Below are 17836 nucleotides of genomic sequence, written 5' to 3'. Positions count from 1 at the left end.
AATAGTGATATTAGTTTTAACTTTCCATGCTAATTTGAAATTGTGATATTCTAGTTGATTTACTGTCCTTCGTTGACAGGTTTTGTAATGTCCATATTGTCTTTTTCATTGTTCTCGTCACGTTGTGGCTGAAATATTGCCGATGTGACGTTAAATATTAACTCACTCACACTCAAAGCCCCACAAGAGAACAATACTTGAAGCCTATCCATCGTGTCCCCGTTGTCCTCTTGTTGGAATTTTGTTAAAAGCGGTCTAAAACCACACTCACTCAAGCTAACTCCGAAACGCTGTTTCATTGTCTTAAATTGGTAACGAAACATCTAGACTAAAATTGCAACTTGTGCAAAGAATCTTCTCTTGTTCAATACTTTTTCAAAAAGGACCAACTGTTATATTTTCCTGAGTGAGTTGACTTTTACGCCGAATTCAGCAATACTCTAGCTGTATGGTGACAGTCTGTAAATAATCGAGTCTGAACCAGACAATCCAGTGATCAGCACCATCAGCATCTTTGGGAACCGATGACATGTGTCAACCAAGTTAGGGAGCCTGATCACCTAATCCCGTTAGTCGCCTTTTACGACAAGCAGAGTGGCCTTTTGTGGCAAGCATGGGTTGCTGAAAACATGTTCTATCACGGATATTTTCCTAAGCATACAGATACATGTGAAAAAAATACTCAACAGAAAAATGCTACACGTTTACATTCTGTTGAAGTCGGATGACTCACAACTCATTTTTGGCAAGACATTAGAACGTAAACCATGCCCTCGAACGGCTGATATTTCCATTTTCAACATTATATGATTGGAATTGTTGACTACAGTATATAACACTTATCAGTCATGTGGGAATTACCGTTTCGTATTTCCAAAAGGGTCCAGCGTACGACAGGTTACCATCCTGGTTGAAGATGGCAACAATGTACATTTTGCATAGTAGAATGGATCACGTTCCTTATTTCTTAAGGACATTTGATACACGCACAGGCACACACACACACACACACACACACACACACACACACTAACTTGTCTTGCAAAATTGTGTACAGAAACAAAGAGGTAATCGTATTTTATGATACGGTATTTGATGACAATGTATTCTATGATGACAACGTATTCGATGACAACATTTTGATTACTACGTTTTTAATGAATATGTATTCGACGATAACATATTTGATGGCAACGTATTTGATGACAACATATTCGATGACAACGTATTTGATGACAACGTATTCGACGCAGGTACAGCAGTTGTGTGCAGAACCTAAACCTTCAGTATTTCAAAGACTGCTATCGACGTAGACACGTATATTAACAAATGAACCTGTTTGGGGGGAAACTCCTATTTCTGACACTTACTCGGTGACTAGATATTGATAAATGACCGTTTTGTAGGTTTCACATATGAATTATAACTCGAACGTCGACACCAAGAGCTCAGGAGTTACCAAACCAAGGGCACCGAGAACAATGGGAAAACAGCATAATTAAGATGCAAGACATTCCAAAACGCGAGATCGCACACGTGGCATGCTTTTCCTGAACCTTGCCAATGACATTGCTCAAAAGGGGAAGAAAATGCCAGAACGCCCTGGACATGTTGAGGGTTGCACCGGTACCGTGGATAGACCTCGGAGTCAAAGCTACAGGCATGGCAAAGACGATAGCAGAAACAACGAGCTACGCCATCATGTCGTTTAAGATACATGCTGTTTGAGCCAAGGAAGGGCATCCACTGACAAGGTGTTGGGCAGCCTCTATAAATTTATTACACAATGGACAGTTTATGTATTTTTTTCTTTCAGAAACACATTTAAGCGATTGCGAGTGAAAAGTGACTGGTCCTGGGCAGGAAAAAGGAAGGTCTCAGTTTCACATTTACGACCAGCCGATCTCATCCAGGCTAAGGAGTCGATTGGATTGCTGCTCCACACAGTGCATGTACACACGATGCAGAAAGCTTCTCTCCAACTCACAGACTGTGAGCGGATTTGGTGAATAACGTCACCCGGTTTACTCCCATCGCTGTACCGTCCAGCAGTACATCACCATTAACAAAATTCTATCCAACAACTAATGATAAAAGCTGCTGTGAGATTCCCTACTTTCATCATTAGTCTTGTCGTCCATCACCACAGGATCATCCAATAAATGAACACTTGAAAAAGTACTTCAACAACATTCTGTCATGAAGAACCTCTACATTAATCAAATCCCGACTTCCCGCACTGATTGGCTTATATCAACGATTGAAGTGAAATTGTAGATGTAGACTTGATTCATTCATGACTACAGCATTACAGGTTGGGCGAGTGGGAACATGCACTGAAAGAAACCAATAAAGGAATTCAAGAAAATTCCAGTTTTGCTTTGATTTTTCCAATTATCATCACCAGGTTTGAGTAGCACTGTGCTAGGAAACACGAAAACAAATAAACGGACACCCCGTTCAGTGGTATTCCCTTATTTGTTTCCCTCAGTATTTAAAGGAACAGGGACTGTGAGACAGACGACACCATGCGCAGTGTTTCCTATTGTCTCTGTCTTCAGCTGAAACTTAAAACCTACATCAGTGGGAAAAACAGTGACGTTGCGTTTTCAACAAAGCATGTTTTTCCATCAGCGGCTGTTCTGACATGGACAGTAAACAAACACAAAAGTAGAAAGCAATATCCAATTTCGAGCTGCATTATTGTTATCTGCTTGCACAATACCCGGATTTCAATGGAACCAACACCTGGAATGACCGTCACGCTAAGGAGGGGAAGGGAGCATGAAGGTGGGGAGCTGGTGTGGGGTGATATTTATGTTGATCTCACAATAGCTAGACATTCTATGTCTGTATGTCGTTGCTTGTGAACATCGTGCATGTTTCGTTTGTTGTGAGTATAAATCGGATTTTCGCTGTAAGATTTGGAAAACTGACGTGATATATTGATTGCTTAAGATATTTATTCTTCTAAATGTACATTCATCCAGTAATTAAAACTGACCATGTTTCCTTAAAACCTAGCGCTGCCTTTCTTTAACACGATGCCCATGATGAATGTGTGCTCAGATATTTTAAGGTAAGTGACATTTGGTGAATAACTCGACAACTAGTGACATTCTCAACTCATTACACCAACGGGGAAAAAAGGAAATGTATGTGGCCGGTTCATTTCGAATAGTAACCGCTTTCAGTGATTATCAGCTCTACAGTTACATTCAATGTAAGACGAGTTTACCTAACTTGATTTTCTGCGGCAGCTCATTACGTTGCCAGCCACAACCAACACCATAACGAACATATATCTACTATTCAATCATTTATCTATTATTCAATCGACCTGTGGCACCCGTGGCGAGCCACCTCCTCGTGGTGGGTGCTGGGTTACGCCAAGAGCTCGCCAACACCCCGGTAGTGGACCCGGGGGGATATTTGGTCCACCAACCCGTTTGCCGTGGGTTGCGGCCCTGTGTCGGCGGAGGAAGGGATCCTGGTGGTTGAGAGCAATAGGGGCCTGCAACCGTGTTACTGTTGCTCAACACACCACTTTGGCCCTGACTTCGCCTAGACGGGTGGTCGAATGGGCCCGGTTCGACCAATCGGCTGGTCATGCCAAGCCCTGTGCATGGATTACATTTATATATGTCATTGCACAAATTTATTTTGGAACTGTGTTATTTTGAGTCTTGGCCTAATTGTTCATTTCAAACTTTTTGATTTCGATTTATGATGTTCCGAACTTGCCTAGAGTCTTATGCCCAGAAGGCGATGGCTCATGGGCCAATCTGGTAGGACGTATCTTTTCAAGATATTCTCCTGCTTGAGTATACCCTCCTGGTATCCCTGGTGCCGTCTGTTGGAGGTCCATGGACATAAGGCATCGTCCTTGTTGACACTCCATGGTGGGTGGGGAGCTAGGAGGGCGAACTATATTTAATACAACCATGGCACCCCCACTCAAAAAAGATCGTATGAATCTGATGATTCATTATCCTCTGAAGATGAGACTCCTACTGCCGTTGGTAATTCTGAAAATTGGTCTCGTTTCTTAGTCATGTCTTCACCAAATGATGGTCCACTGAAACTGAATCCGTTTGCTATCGCAAAAGGTATTGGAGGTCTGGCAGGTGACGTGAAAGAAATTAAAAAGCTCCGTTCTGGCTGTCTACTGATTGAATGCAAAAAGCAGATTCAATCACAAATCCTACTATCAACAAGGTCTTTGGCGAATGTTCCTGTAACGGTTTCCCCTCACAGGACTCTCAACAGCAGTAAAGGTATTGTCCGAGATGTAAGTCGTTGTCTTTCAGACATGGATGAAGATGACATTCTTTCGGAATTAAGCTCACAAGGAGTTACAGCTGTTAAACGTTTTACATCAAAACGAAACAAAGAAATTATTAAGACCAACACGTATTTATTTACATTCGCTCTTCCTAAACGCCCAGAATCACTAAAAGCTGGATACTGTCATTTAAGGGTGGATTCTTACATCCCAAATCCCCTTAGGTGCTACAGGTGTCAAACGTATGGTCATGGCTCAAAATCATGCCATAACCCAGCTGCCTGTCATCGCTGTGGTGGCAAATGTGAAGACAGTAATCTCTGTGATAAACCTCCTTCATGTGTTAACTGCTCAGGGAATCACCCCTCATCTTCCAGAGACTGTCCTGCGTGGGCATTTCAAAACAAAATTTCAAAACTGAAACATGACCGCAATATCACCTTTTCAGAAGCGAAGGCGTATGTTCTTGCTCTTGAAAAACCAGGGCCATCTTATGCGGCTACTGCTTCTGCCTCAGTCCAAAATGTTTCCAGACCTGTTTCATGTCATTCGGTAGCTTGCCAGACCGAATACACGTGGCTAGAGTCCTCGACTCCAGTTCAGACTAAACGTCTTCAAAAAACATCATGTTCTTCTTCATCACAAACTGAAGATCAATCTACAATGATACCAACGTCGCCATTGGCCCCTACATCGGTATCACAACCATCTCCTGTTGTGAAGACGACCAACACAAAGCAAGATAAATCAGATCGTGTACCGAAGGGTCAGCGTGATCCTATACGGATACATAATAGGTTTCACTGTTTGGAGGACATGGATGTCTCTCCTCTCCCCCCTCGGCGCAATAGAAGTAAGTCGCCTAGAAAAGGGAAAAATAGATCTCCCGTGCAACCTCCTGTCACATGAGCGTTTCCAGTTCGTTAATTCAGTGGAATTGCAGAGGCCTCAGGACCAATTTTAATGATTTACACTTACTAATACAAGATTATAAGCCGTCAGCAATATGTCTCCAGGAGACATATTTAAAAGAAACTGACAACTTTGTTTTACGTCAGTACAATACTTACCATTCATTCTCTCCACCAGGGACTAAGGCTACTGGTGGATCTTCTGTTCTAGTAAAGCAGGGTGTGATCCACAGTCCTGTGTTGCTTCATACCAGTCTTCAGGCTGTCGCAGTTCGGATAACTATGCACGTTGTTTTTACCTTGTGCTCACTTTACATTCCTCCAACATTGACGCTTCAGCTAGCTGATCTTCAAGCACTTTATGATCAGCTTCCCAAACCATGCATCATAATGGGCGATTTAAATGGCCACAACCCACTTTGGGGCAGTGACCACACCAACAATAAAGGTAAATTACTTGAGGACTTTATTTCAAATAATGACTTATGCATTTATAACGATGGTTCACACACGTATTTACATCCTGGTACTGGTACATATTCTAATCTCGATTTGTCACTCACTGACTCAAATCTCTTGAATGAATTTGACTGGTGCGTCCATGACGACCTCTGTGGAAGTGATCACTTTCCAACAATTCTAACACCGGTAACCCCCTCTGATGTTCCTCCATCATCCCGATGGAATTTTAAGAAGGCTAACTGGCCTTTATTTGAAACCCTTTGTGCTGACAAACCTAAACCTGAACTTTTTGTTGATGTTGCTGACGCCGCAAAGTGTTTTTCTGATGAATTGAATAACGTAGCCAAACAATGTATTCCTATGTCCTCTGTACTTCCACACATTAGAAAACCGTGGTTCAGTGATAATTGCAAACAGGCTAGAAAGGCTCGGAAAAAAGCTGAACATTATTTCCGTCGCCATCCTCTGGTCCACAATTTGTATAAATTTAAAATTCTAAATGCTAAAGCACGACGTACTTTCAAGCAAAGTAAACGCCATTCTTGGCGAATGTATGGATCAAAGATCAATGCACGTACGCCGATATCAAAGGTATGGAACATGATTCAGAAAATCAAAGGTAAGGGCACTAAATCTAGCATTCACCACCTCCAAGATGGGGACCAACTACTGACAAATAAATCAGATATTGCAAATAAACTTGGAGAAACCCTGGCCAAACACTCATCTTCTTCAAATTATGTACCTGAATTTCAAAAATATAAAAATCAACATGAAAAGAAAGCTATAAATTTCAATTCTGATAATGGAGAAGATTATAATGAACTATTCTCTATTCACGAGCTTCATACTGCTCTTGAGCAGGCTCATGATACTGCTACAGGAGCTGATGATATACATTATCAACTCCTGAAGCACTTACCAGAATCCTGTTTAGAAACCCTTTTAAATATTTTTGATGACATTTGGACATCAGGAAAATTTCCATCATCATGGCGAGAAGCAATAGTAGTCCCAATACCTAAACCCGGACGTGATCATACCGATCCTTCAAATTACCGACCAATTTCTCTCACAAGCTGCGTTTGCAAAACCATGGAACGCATAATAAATAATCGACTTGTATGGTACTTGGAAACCAATAACCTTATAACCGATATCCAGTGTGGTTTCCGTAAAAACAGAAGTACCGTTGATCACCTGGTGCGTTTAGAGTCATTTGTGAAGAACGCTCTAATCAATAAACAACATCTATCTATCTTTTTTTGATCTGGAAAAGGCGAACGACACCACATGGAAACATGGTATCTTAAGAGATTTACATGATTTCGGTTTACGGGGACGTTTGCCTCATTTTATATCTAACTTTTTAAACGACAGACACTTTCAAGTCCGAGTGGGTTCTACCCTGTCTGATCATTACAACCAAGATCAGGGTGTCCCACAAGGCAGTATTTTTTCTGTGACATTATTTAGTATTAAAATAAACAGCCTTTCAAGGGTTTTAAGTCATTTAGTTGATGGATCACTTTTCGTGGACGATTTTAATGTTTCTTGTCGTGGTAAAAATATGCATACAATAGAGAGGCAACTACAATTATGTCTCAATAAAATCCATAAATGGTGTCTTGAAAACGGCTTTAAATTTTCTAATTCCAAAACAAATTGTATACATTTCTGTAGGAAATATAAACCACACAAAGACCCAGAACTATTTTTAAATGGCACTCCCATCAAGGTTGTAAAGGAGGCCAAATTCTTGGGACTTATTTTTGACTCTCATCTGACTTTCTTACCACATATTAAATACCTGAAGCATAAATGCCTGAAGGCGCTTGACTTGTTGAAAGTCGTGTCTGGTTCAAAGTGGGGAGGAGATCAAGCTACCCTGCTACATCTGTATCAATCACTCATCAGATCCAAACTTTGATTATGGCTCCATTGTATATGGTGGAGCCTGCAAAAGCAATCTAAAACTATTGGATTCTGTCCACCACCAAGGTCTGAGACTTTGTCTTGGGTCTTTCAGAACTTCTCCTGTTGACAGTCTCTATGTTGAAGCCGATGAGCCATCTCTTTTCCATCGGCGTGTAAAATTAGCTTTACAATATGTTACAAAACTCTACGCTAACGAATCAAATCCTGCATATAAATGTGTTTTTAATCCTCTCTATGCAGATTTGTACACCAAGAAACCTTCTCTTGTTCCGCCTCTTGGCATAAGAGTCAAACCTTTCCTTTCTGCTGCAGGCATTCGACTAGATAATATAGCCCCTTTCCGCCTGCTTTCCTCTCCTCCTTGGCAATTTGTTAGGCCACAAAGTTGACCTGACACTGACAGCATTAAAAAAATCTGAAACTAATGAATTACAATATAAATAAGAAATTAATCAGCTAAAAAGTAAATGTAATACATACAAATCCTTATTTACAGATGGATCCAAGGATGGTGGCACCGTAGCTTGTGCCACTGTCATTGAATCCAGAACAATATCTTCTCGCTTACCAGATAATAGCTCTATTTTTTACTGCAGAAGCAAACGCAATACTGACGGCTCTTAAGTACATTGATAGACACCCCAAATGTAAACGATACATAATCTTTTCTGACTCTCTTTCGTGCCTTGAGGCTATTAAGAATCTGTCTTGCAAGCATCCACTTTTATTAGACATTATTGAATTGTATAATGCTCTTGCTACTGGCCAATGTGACATCGTCCTCTGTTGGTTACCCAGCCATGTTGGAATCTCTGGTAACGCGATGGCTGATCTTGCTGCTAAGGCAGCGCTGAAAAAATCTGTAACACCACTTTTAATTCCATACTCTGACTACAAAGCTGTTATTAGATCTTATATCCGTCATCTTATGCAAAAGAAGTCGGATACTCAAGTAGGTATCAATAAATTACACCAAATCAAGCCAACTATCTGTTATACTTACTTGGGTTGTCTGTCCAGATTCGAAGAGGTCATTATGCGACGATGTCGCATTGGTCATACAAGATACACTCATGAGTATTTGTTAAAAGGCGAAGATCCTCCGTTTTGTATCCCTTGTGATGAGAGAATCACGGTCAAGCATGTCTTGCTTGACTGCATTGATTTTTCTATAACAAGGGATAAATATTTCAGTGCCAAAACAATTAAGAATCTTTTTAATAAAGTAAATTATCATCTAATAATTGGTTTCTTAAAAGAAATAGAATTGTTGGATAAATTTTGAACAATATGTTTTGTAAATAGATAAATGTTATTTTATTACTGGTAGTGTAAATTGGCAAACTGAGATCGTTAGTGGCTGTGCCTTCAAAGGGGGTTAAAGTATTGAAAAATTATTGTCCCCCTGAGAAGGTACGTAAGTCCCAGAACTTTCAAAGTAAAATTTTCACGTACCAAGGTTTTAAACGTAGTATATTTGTTATTTTAAATTTTGGCTAAATTTTCTCACAGTCGCTGGCAGCTGAGGAGATGATGTAAATCCAGCTAGGATCCATGCAGGTAGCAAAGGTAATGTAAGTCCCCATGGTCCCTAGTATGGTGATCTACCCTTGGTTGTTGGTGCCCGTGTTTTATATTGTATTGTCTTCCCTGATTACAGTATTTTAGTTTTCCATGCTAGTTTTATGTTCATATCTGTGATAGTCTAGTATTTTACTGTCCTTCGATGGCAGGTTTTTATGTTCTAAATTTATTTATTCTAATCTTGATATAAATTAAAATTGTTCTCGTCACGATATGGCTGCAATATTGCCGATGTGACGCTAAATATTAACTCACTCACTCACTCAATCGACCTGTTTCGATTCCTCACAAGAGAACAAAGCACGAAACCTATTCCAAGTGCCCACGTCGTCTCATTGACGGAATATTCTCAAAAGCGGCCTAAAATCACTGTCACTCAATATTACTCCGAGCCGCGGTTGCAGTGACATATCCAGGCACAGAAGTAGCTTGACTGAATAGACAACTTATGAAAAGAGTCTCTCCAACGAGCCAAAAAGGAAATGTATATGGCCAAATGTTCACGTAACTATGAAAACAAAGTTTACACAATAGAAATATAGGATGCATGCTTTTCGTAAGTACAGTTTACTCCGTGCAGCCGATTCGGGATTGGTATGACGAAATGACAACTGGCGAAGACGACCTTCATAAACACCTAATAGCATGTCAAGTCGACCTCGTCACACTCGGGCGCTGATAGCATCTCGGGCGGGGTTAATCCCATGGTGTTCATAAACACCTAATAGCATGTCAAGTCGACCTCGTCACACTCGGGCGCTGATAGCATCTCGGGCGGAGTTAATCCCATGCTGTTCATAAACACCTAATAGCATGTCAAGTAGACCTGGTCACACTCGGGCGCTGATAGCATCTCGGGCGGGGTTAATCCCATGGTGTTCATAAACACCTAATAGCATGTCAAGTCGACCTCGTCACACTCGGGCGCTGATAGCATCTCGGGCGGAGTTAATCCCATGCTGTTCATAAACACCTAATAGCATGTCAAGTAGACCTGGTCACACTCGGGCGCTGATAGCATCTCGGGCAGGGATATCCCATAGCTGACGACTCAGCCGTCTGTGTGATGTACTGATTAATGAACACTGAAGGCTAACACAAGTATGTGAGAAAATAAACCTTTGAGGGGAGTATCGTTAAAACGTAAGTACAGTGAACCTCGATACAAATGAACTTTTTAGACGTTTCCAGACACATGAAATATTAAATGGTCGAAATGCAAACAAAGTTATTGGTCACTTCGAATTCTGTATAACCGGACTTTACTGCAATTGTAAGTCACATTTTCAATATTTACTTTTATGCAACATACAAGGTATATACAAACAGGTAGGTGCAGTGTATGTCAAGCATATTACATATTAAGGTATTGAAGTTGAAATGCTCAAATAAGGTCATGGTTATTTTCTTTTAAAAATGAACGTTTTCTGAAAGTTCCAAACTTCTAATCTGATCTATTTCTAATTCAATACCAGGCATAAAAACAAATAACGAAATTCTTTATAATATCATTTAGGTTCCACATAGAACACTTTTAGTAGGATTCGTTGTCATCAACCTCTGTGGTTTGGAAGAAAATGATTAGAAGTTCGAAATTGTAACAAGGCATTTTAAAGCAGGGCAGTTTTAGATTCGTAACCTGTCGATACTGCGTTAAAAAGCGAAAATATAAGGGTTTGGAGAGCCTTCAAACATGGTTGATGAAGGGTGTACCCGGAGAGGATCAAGTCACTTGAAGCTCATAACCGATTACAAATATAAATTCAACGGTAACTATATGATTTTTCTGATCGTTTGTCAATGTAGCATCTTGATGTAGATCAGTCGGTTTTTGTCTAGTTCAGGCAAGCTCTACGTGTTGATTTTGTTACGGTTAAGTATTTGCCGTGACAAACAAAGTACGAAATCCCCTGTGAACCAGCAAAACAGAACAAAGACAAGTCATAAACGTTTAAATTGTATTATTAATAAGCAAAGAGAGCAAGGTATACAAAATCACAAGTCAATTTCACAATACTGATCTCAAATACATTACAAGTGAGACAAAAATCTAAGGCAGTGGGTCACAAGATATAAAATAGCAAACTCACCAAAGTCTTAATGTGAGAGAGAATCAACTGTGAAGAATGTAAACACAGCGATCTGTCTGACGGCGGTTAATGTAGATTCAGGCGTTGACAGATTGTTGGCGATGATGTAACTCCAGAGAATATAAATGTGTCCGCCGAACATGGCAACTACCCTTTATACATACTTTCAGTCATTTAACGAAATTACGAGCACCAACGGCCATCGCCAACACTGTAGAATGCCCTCGAAACAGTCTCCCTGAAGTAAACAAACAGGAAGTCCAGGGCAGATAATTCCCAGACAAGCCTGCTGCGAGAATCCTAAAAATGCGGGTCATCTATTATACGATATGTGACCCATTATAATTATTATTTAATTAACAACAAAATATACAGAAAATACTCACTCGTAACAATATATACCACTGAAAGTTTGCTAAGGGTTATGTTTCGAAAATGTAAAATGATCATGAACAAATTGATATTGAAATATCAATACACATATTAGGTAACCTCCGGTGAAGTGAAAGAGGTACTGACTAACCTGTGTTTATCGTAACTGAAGATCATTATCAGCAACTATCACTATCATTTGAAGAACTGATTACTCCCATGTCAACGTAGCATCAACCATAAGAGAAAAAGCAGACAGATGCTCAGTCATGCTTATGAGGAGCGATGAAAACGTAGTTAGCATCACCTAGGAAATGATACAAGTGCAGCTGTTTTATTTGTCTACATATCTTTCAGCCTCAAGCAAATTGGCTTTGGTATGTTCCAGCCTTATAATCTCCATTCCTTTTGACTTTTTTAATCTTGTTATCACAGCCCAAAACACAAAATCTGAAATAAATACACCACAAACCTCAGGAAACATTTTCTGTGTTTGAGATAGGTGGAAGTCCGCCAGAATCAAACTAAAGTGCCTAGACAAGCAATTTGAAACTACACTGGCTTGTTAACGTGACCACCTTCATGTTCATGGCTTTTGAAGACACTACCCATCCCCCTTTTACATGACGTAATCATAAGGGCATAACGTATTCATACATGAAGTTGAGGGTGCAAACTAAATACTACATGGTCATATTCCAATACAAGTACCTTCTCCCAAAATAGAGTGTTAGATTAAATATCTGGACACAATGTTTTTGAACATCTAAATCAAACAGTCAGAATCTCTGACGGGAAGTCGTCCAATACTGTACTTAACATATTTATAGACATGCCATTATCCAAGAGGTACCAAATGACAGATCGTTTTTCATTTCTGCAAATCCTTTAAGAGCTACTCTCCCCAATGTGTTTTGATGACTACTATATGTGTCGTTAACCACTATACCCCAACATGTAAATTTATGGATATGGTTTTGCTACTAGTTCCTTCAAAATAAAATGGAAGGTTTTTAAAGCACTGGACATCAAGAATATATTAGGCCAATTACATTTTAATGACCCTTGCCAATCGCCATATGCCAAAGTTGAAAAATGTTGTTGTATCATGAACGTTTGGATCAGTTGTTCACTGACGTGTACGTGGTTGATAGCATTCAGCTTGAATATTTATTTCTTCATAACTTATGAATGGATTCTGCTTTTTTACAGGAATTACTCATGATCACACTTTTATTGTGAATGTTAAAAGACATTGGAGTTGTTATTTCCTACACGACTAATCTTGATATTTCAGGCAAAATGCGGGTTGTGATCTTCCTCTGTTGTCTGCACTTAGTGGTGTTGCAGGTGTCCCTGGAGGGAACGGATACAGTGCAATCTAGTTAATAAACAACAATGTACCCTGCACCATGTGAACATTTTACGAATCCGAACTAGCAGAAATCTGAGAATAAATATAGGAACGCTGCCATGAAGTGGTGTTGCCTTATTTGTTTCCTTCAGTATATCCTGGAACAGGGAATGTGTGCCAGACGACACCATGCCCCCTATTTCCTGTCGTCTTAATTTTCAGTTGAAACTCAACTCCTAATCAGTGGGCAAACAGTGACGTGGCGTTTTCAACAAAGCATGTTCTGGTGACATTGACTGGGATGAAAGAAAAAGGTAGAACACAAAGTCCCACTCCGAGCTGGAGCGCTATTATCTGACTGCATAATACCCTGATCTCAATTGTGACAACACTTGGGAGCATAAAGATGAGGGTGCTGGTGAGGGTTGAAGTTACGTTTATGTTGAGCTCACTATAGTCAGACATTTCTACACAACTGCCTGGATTACGTTGGTTGTGCATCGTGTATATTTCGCTTATTTGTTTCGGGTGGGTGTAAATCCGACTTTCATTATTAGACTTTGAAAACTGACGCGATTCCTAGTTTTGTATACTTCTGGTAAAGGTGGTACTGATCAGTGTATTGATTGCATGTGCTATGTGTACTGTACTTGGTTTTAATAGGAATGTGTCGATTATTCATCCTGATTATTTCCCAGAGGGCCAGTGTTTCTGTGTTAATTACAAGAACAACACTGACGGTTGCAAGTGATTCATGCACTCACTGGGCAATATACTATTTTTGGTGCAACTGATCTTGACATTTCAGGCAACATGCTGGCAGTGATCTTCCTCTGTTGTCTACACCTAGTGGTGTTGGAGGCAAGACCCCCGCCTCCGGGTTTAAGAACTGAGGCCGAGTTCAGACCTCCAACAGGCATTCGACATTCCAGGAGTTCCGGCAGTGAGAGCGCTGTTAAAAAACCCAACCGTGTCCCAGCATTGCTGCTCTTCTCCAAGAACTCCGAGGGTGTTCCCCAACTCTCCATTACAGACAAACGGGACAGTCTGGGAAAGCCGACCAGACAACCAGACACTGTGGTCAAGCAGAATAAGCTGCAGAATCTGCACGGGCTGACCATGGAGCAGATCAAACAAAAGTATGGACCGGGCAAGGAAAAGCCTCTGCCCAAATCGAGGAATCCACCCGCGGGAATGGACATAGATCAAGTATCCCCGTGTCTCGCGAGGTCCACTGCCGGGAACAGGGTGGCAAAGGTTGAACATTAAGTAGCTATTCAAACAGGTAAAAATATACTGGCAGTAGATGGATACCCGGCAGTAAAAAGTGGTGTAATTGTGGGCCTAGTGTCAAAATGGTAACCAAGGAGGCATATATGTACCAATTTACAATAGAACATTAAGTAGCTATGCAAACAGGTAACGATATATTGAAAGTAAATGGATCCGGTATCCGGTAGTGTGACGTTGTGTAGTTTTAGGCCTGGCGTCAAAAGTGGCAACCTGGTTTGTACATATGCCCTATGGAGGAGTAATCAATGCATTTCGACTTTAAGAAGATCATTATAGAAAGGATTGGATACAGTGCAACCTAGTTAATTAAAACCACCAATGCACCCTACATCACGTGAATAGAATCCAAATGTCATGTAGACGTGATAAGTGAACGATTTAACACGAAGGCTATTTTGTTAGTATAACGCTTTGATTTAAATGCGGATGATCACGAAGCCAGTGAACAACTTCGTTTACGATGAAAAACATTCTAAACAACAACAAAAGTTGTAACAAAGATCTTTGACAAAATTGGTGATGATGTAATGACTGTAAAGATATCATCTTAATGATGACAATATCAATGAAAACGATGGGATGAAACTAAGAAACATTTTCACCTTTAGCGTTTCTACATCCTGTTCTTTTTTTTCGGTGTTTGTTTTCAGGTGAAATAGCAACACTACCGCCGCCATGACTGCCACCACCACCGCCACCAACAACATCAACAACATCAACCAAACTTAGTGTAGGAATTTAAATTTACAATAGAGAAGATGATAACGCGTTGCCTTCTTAAGTGTGACTTACAGTCTGGTGACCAACTCATCTGAATACCTTTTGTGACGTGAACTAAACTTGTGTTTCCTACCAGTTGGAGCATTTTATACGACATTTCCTTATTGATCTATTCCAGAATCCCAAGGAAGAAACTGCTAAGTTACATCCCCTTCTTCACCTGTATCTGTTAAGAAAATACCTCATAAAGTGTCAATGCTTCCATCGATACTTGAGGAAAAGCCTTAACATACCTGCACATTTTGCCAGGAAGCTGCAGGAAGTCACAGCGTCGTTTCAAAGGAGCAGACAAAACAATGAAGGAATGCAGAGAAGTGTTACAAAATATCTTCAAAAGATCAGTTCTGGAATACCTTAATCTGTATTCAAGAAATAAGAAATGCTGCTTAATTAAAGATAAATTCACTTTGACATGTTTTATATAGATAGTCAATATATATAGCTGTGACAAACACCCCTAATACACGACTAGTAACACTGAATATATACCAGTCTTCACGAAGTGACTAAGTTTAAATGTAGATGTTCTGTTCTGACACAGGGAAAATGCATAACTTTAGTATGGTTCACAAGTTGACCAGTAAATAATGAAATCGGAACCTCAGTAGTCAATACTGCTGTGAGACAAAAACACAGCAACTGTACATCCCTCCTCTTGCAAACCCCTCTAAAACACGACATATAACAATGGATATTTAGCTGTCTTCACTTAGTGTTTAAGATTAAGATTTAAGATCTTCTATGTGAAACTGTTGAAATTTGATGGGTAATATACAGCAGGTATATCTAGTCAGACTAAACATGTAAGTGTGTAAAACAATGCAATCATTTATGCACGTCTTTTCTTGAGCCACTGTCCTGTTCCAAAAATATATTTCACAGAAATATATCCTTTCGAAATAAAAAGATGCTCTGGTGAACTTTGAGATACAGACTTCATGACTCATTCATGACTTTAGCATGATAGGCTGGGTGGTTGAGATCCAAAAAAGGTAACACGGGAAAATCCCACTGTCACCTTCATGTTTTCCAGATTTCATGCCCAGGTTTGAATAGCAAGGTAAATCAGGAAATAAATAAAGGAACCCTTGCATGAAGTGGTGTTCCTTTATTTGTTTCCCTCAGTATATCATGGAACAGGGACTGAGACGGACGAAACCATGTTCTGTATCTCCTATCGTCACAACCGTCAGCTGAATTGATGCAAGTTGGAGCAAATCACGCAGAACTGGCATGGCGCTTATAAACGAGGGTACGATATGTGAAGCCCAATTCTGGTGTCTGGTGTCTCCCGTTGTGTTATTGCTGGAATATAGCTACAAGTGATGTAGAACCTCACTCATACATTTTATAATCTATGGAAAATCATGCTGACTTTTACCGCTCGTAGAGTCAAAGTGGTTTGACTGTTAGTTTAAGCTTCATGCTTTAGGTATCGCATGGATTCTGTGTTAGGGAATACGAGTGGTGGTGGAGATCGTTCATGGCGGATCGGCCCGGTTAAAATCCCCACAAGAGAACAATATTTGAAGCCTATTCATCGTGTCCCCGTCGTCTTATTATCTGGAATATATCTAAAAGCGTCCTAAAACCACACTTACCCACTCATACTTCGAGACGCAGTTAAAATGTCTGAAATTGGTGACGAAGTAGCTAGACTGAAATTACAACTTGTGAAAAGAATCTTCTCTTTTTCGATACATTCGAACTGGAACAACAGTTATATTTTCCTACGAGAGTAGACTTTTACGCCGAATTCAGCTACATTCCAGCCACGTGGTGGCGGGGTGTAAACCATCGAATCTCAACCAGCCAATCCAGCGATCAACAGCACGAGCATCTTTGGGAACCGATGACATGTGTCAACCAAGTCGACGAGCCTGAACACCTAACCCCGTTAGTCGCCTTTTGCGACAAGCATAGTGGCCTTTTGTAGCAAGCATGGGTTGCTGAAAACCTGTTCTATCAAGGATATTTTCCTAAGCATGCAGGTACATGTGAAAAGGAAACTTTACTTAAATGAAAAATGCTACAAGTATACAGTGGCAGTCGGATGACTAACAACCATTCTTAGCAAGGCTTTAGAACGTTACCCATGCCCTTGAACGGCTGACATTTCCATTTTTTACATTATATATGTATATGACTAGAATAGTTGACTACAGTTTATAACATATATTCTCGCACTGTGGGAATTAGCGTATTCTACTGCCAAAATCTTCAAGAATATGACAGGTTATCATCCAGGTTAGAGATGGCAACAATGTACATTTTGCATAGTAGAATGGATCATGTTCTATGTATTCTTAGAGACATTGGATATACGCAGAGGCACACGTGCACACTAACTTGTCTTGCAACAAAAAAGTGTACAGACAAGCATTTTGGAGGTCATCGAGCCTCGAAACAAAGGGGTAATCGCCTTCGATGACAACATATTCGATGACAAGGTATTTGATGACAACCTGTTCGATAACTATGCATTCGATGACAATGACAACGTATACGATGACAACGTATTTGATAACAACGTATTTGATGACGACGTATTTCGTGCGGGTACAACAGTTGTTTTGCACCTAAATTTTCAGCGTTTCAACAACTGCTATCGGCATTGAAATGTATCTGTTCAAATTAGCTGGTTTGGGAAAACGCCTATTTCTGACATGTATTGGGTGACTAGATATTGCTAAAGTCCATTTAGCAAGTTCCACATAACTCGAACTTCGATACCATTACCTATGGTTTGAAGTTCCTTCTCTCCAAT

At 40.2% G+C, this 17836-nt stretch overlaps 1 protein-coding gene across 1 annotated transcript; it reads left to right on the top strand.

The window, feature by feature from the left end:
• The first annotated feature begins 2843 nt into the window (after nucleotides 1–2843).
• Nucleotides 2844–15995, top strand: LOC137272435 (uncharacterized). Its single transcript, XM_067804815.1, has 3 exons — nucleotides 2844–2893; nucleotides 13805–14253; nucleotides 14940–15995. The coding sequence occupies exons 2-3, from the start codon at nucleotides 13810–13812 to the stop codon at nucleotides 14946–14948; spliced, it is 453 nt and encodes a 150-aa protein (XP_067660916.1). The 5' UTR covers nucleotides 2844–2893; nucleotides 13805–13809; the 3' UTR covers nucleotides 14949–15995.
• The last annotated feature ends 1841 nt before the right edge of the window (nucleotides 15996–17836 follow it).

The sequence above is a fragment of the Haliotis asinina genome, chromosome 2 (genome assembly GCF_037392515.1).
Source record: "Haliotis asinina isolate JCU_RB_2024 chromosome 2, JCU_Hal_asi_v2, whole genome shotgun sequence".
NCBI lineage: Eukaryota > Metazoa > Mollusca > Gastropoda > Lepetellida > Haliotidae > Haliotis > Haliotis asinina.
Note: the sequence above shows the minus strand (reverse complement) of the source record. Positions and strands in the feature narration are given on the sequence as shown.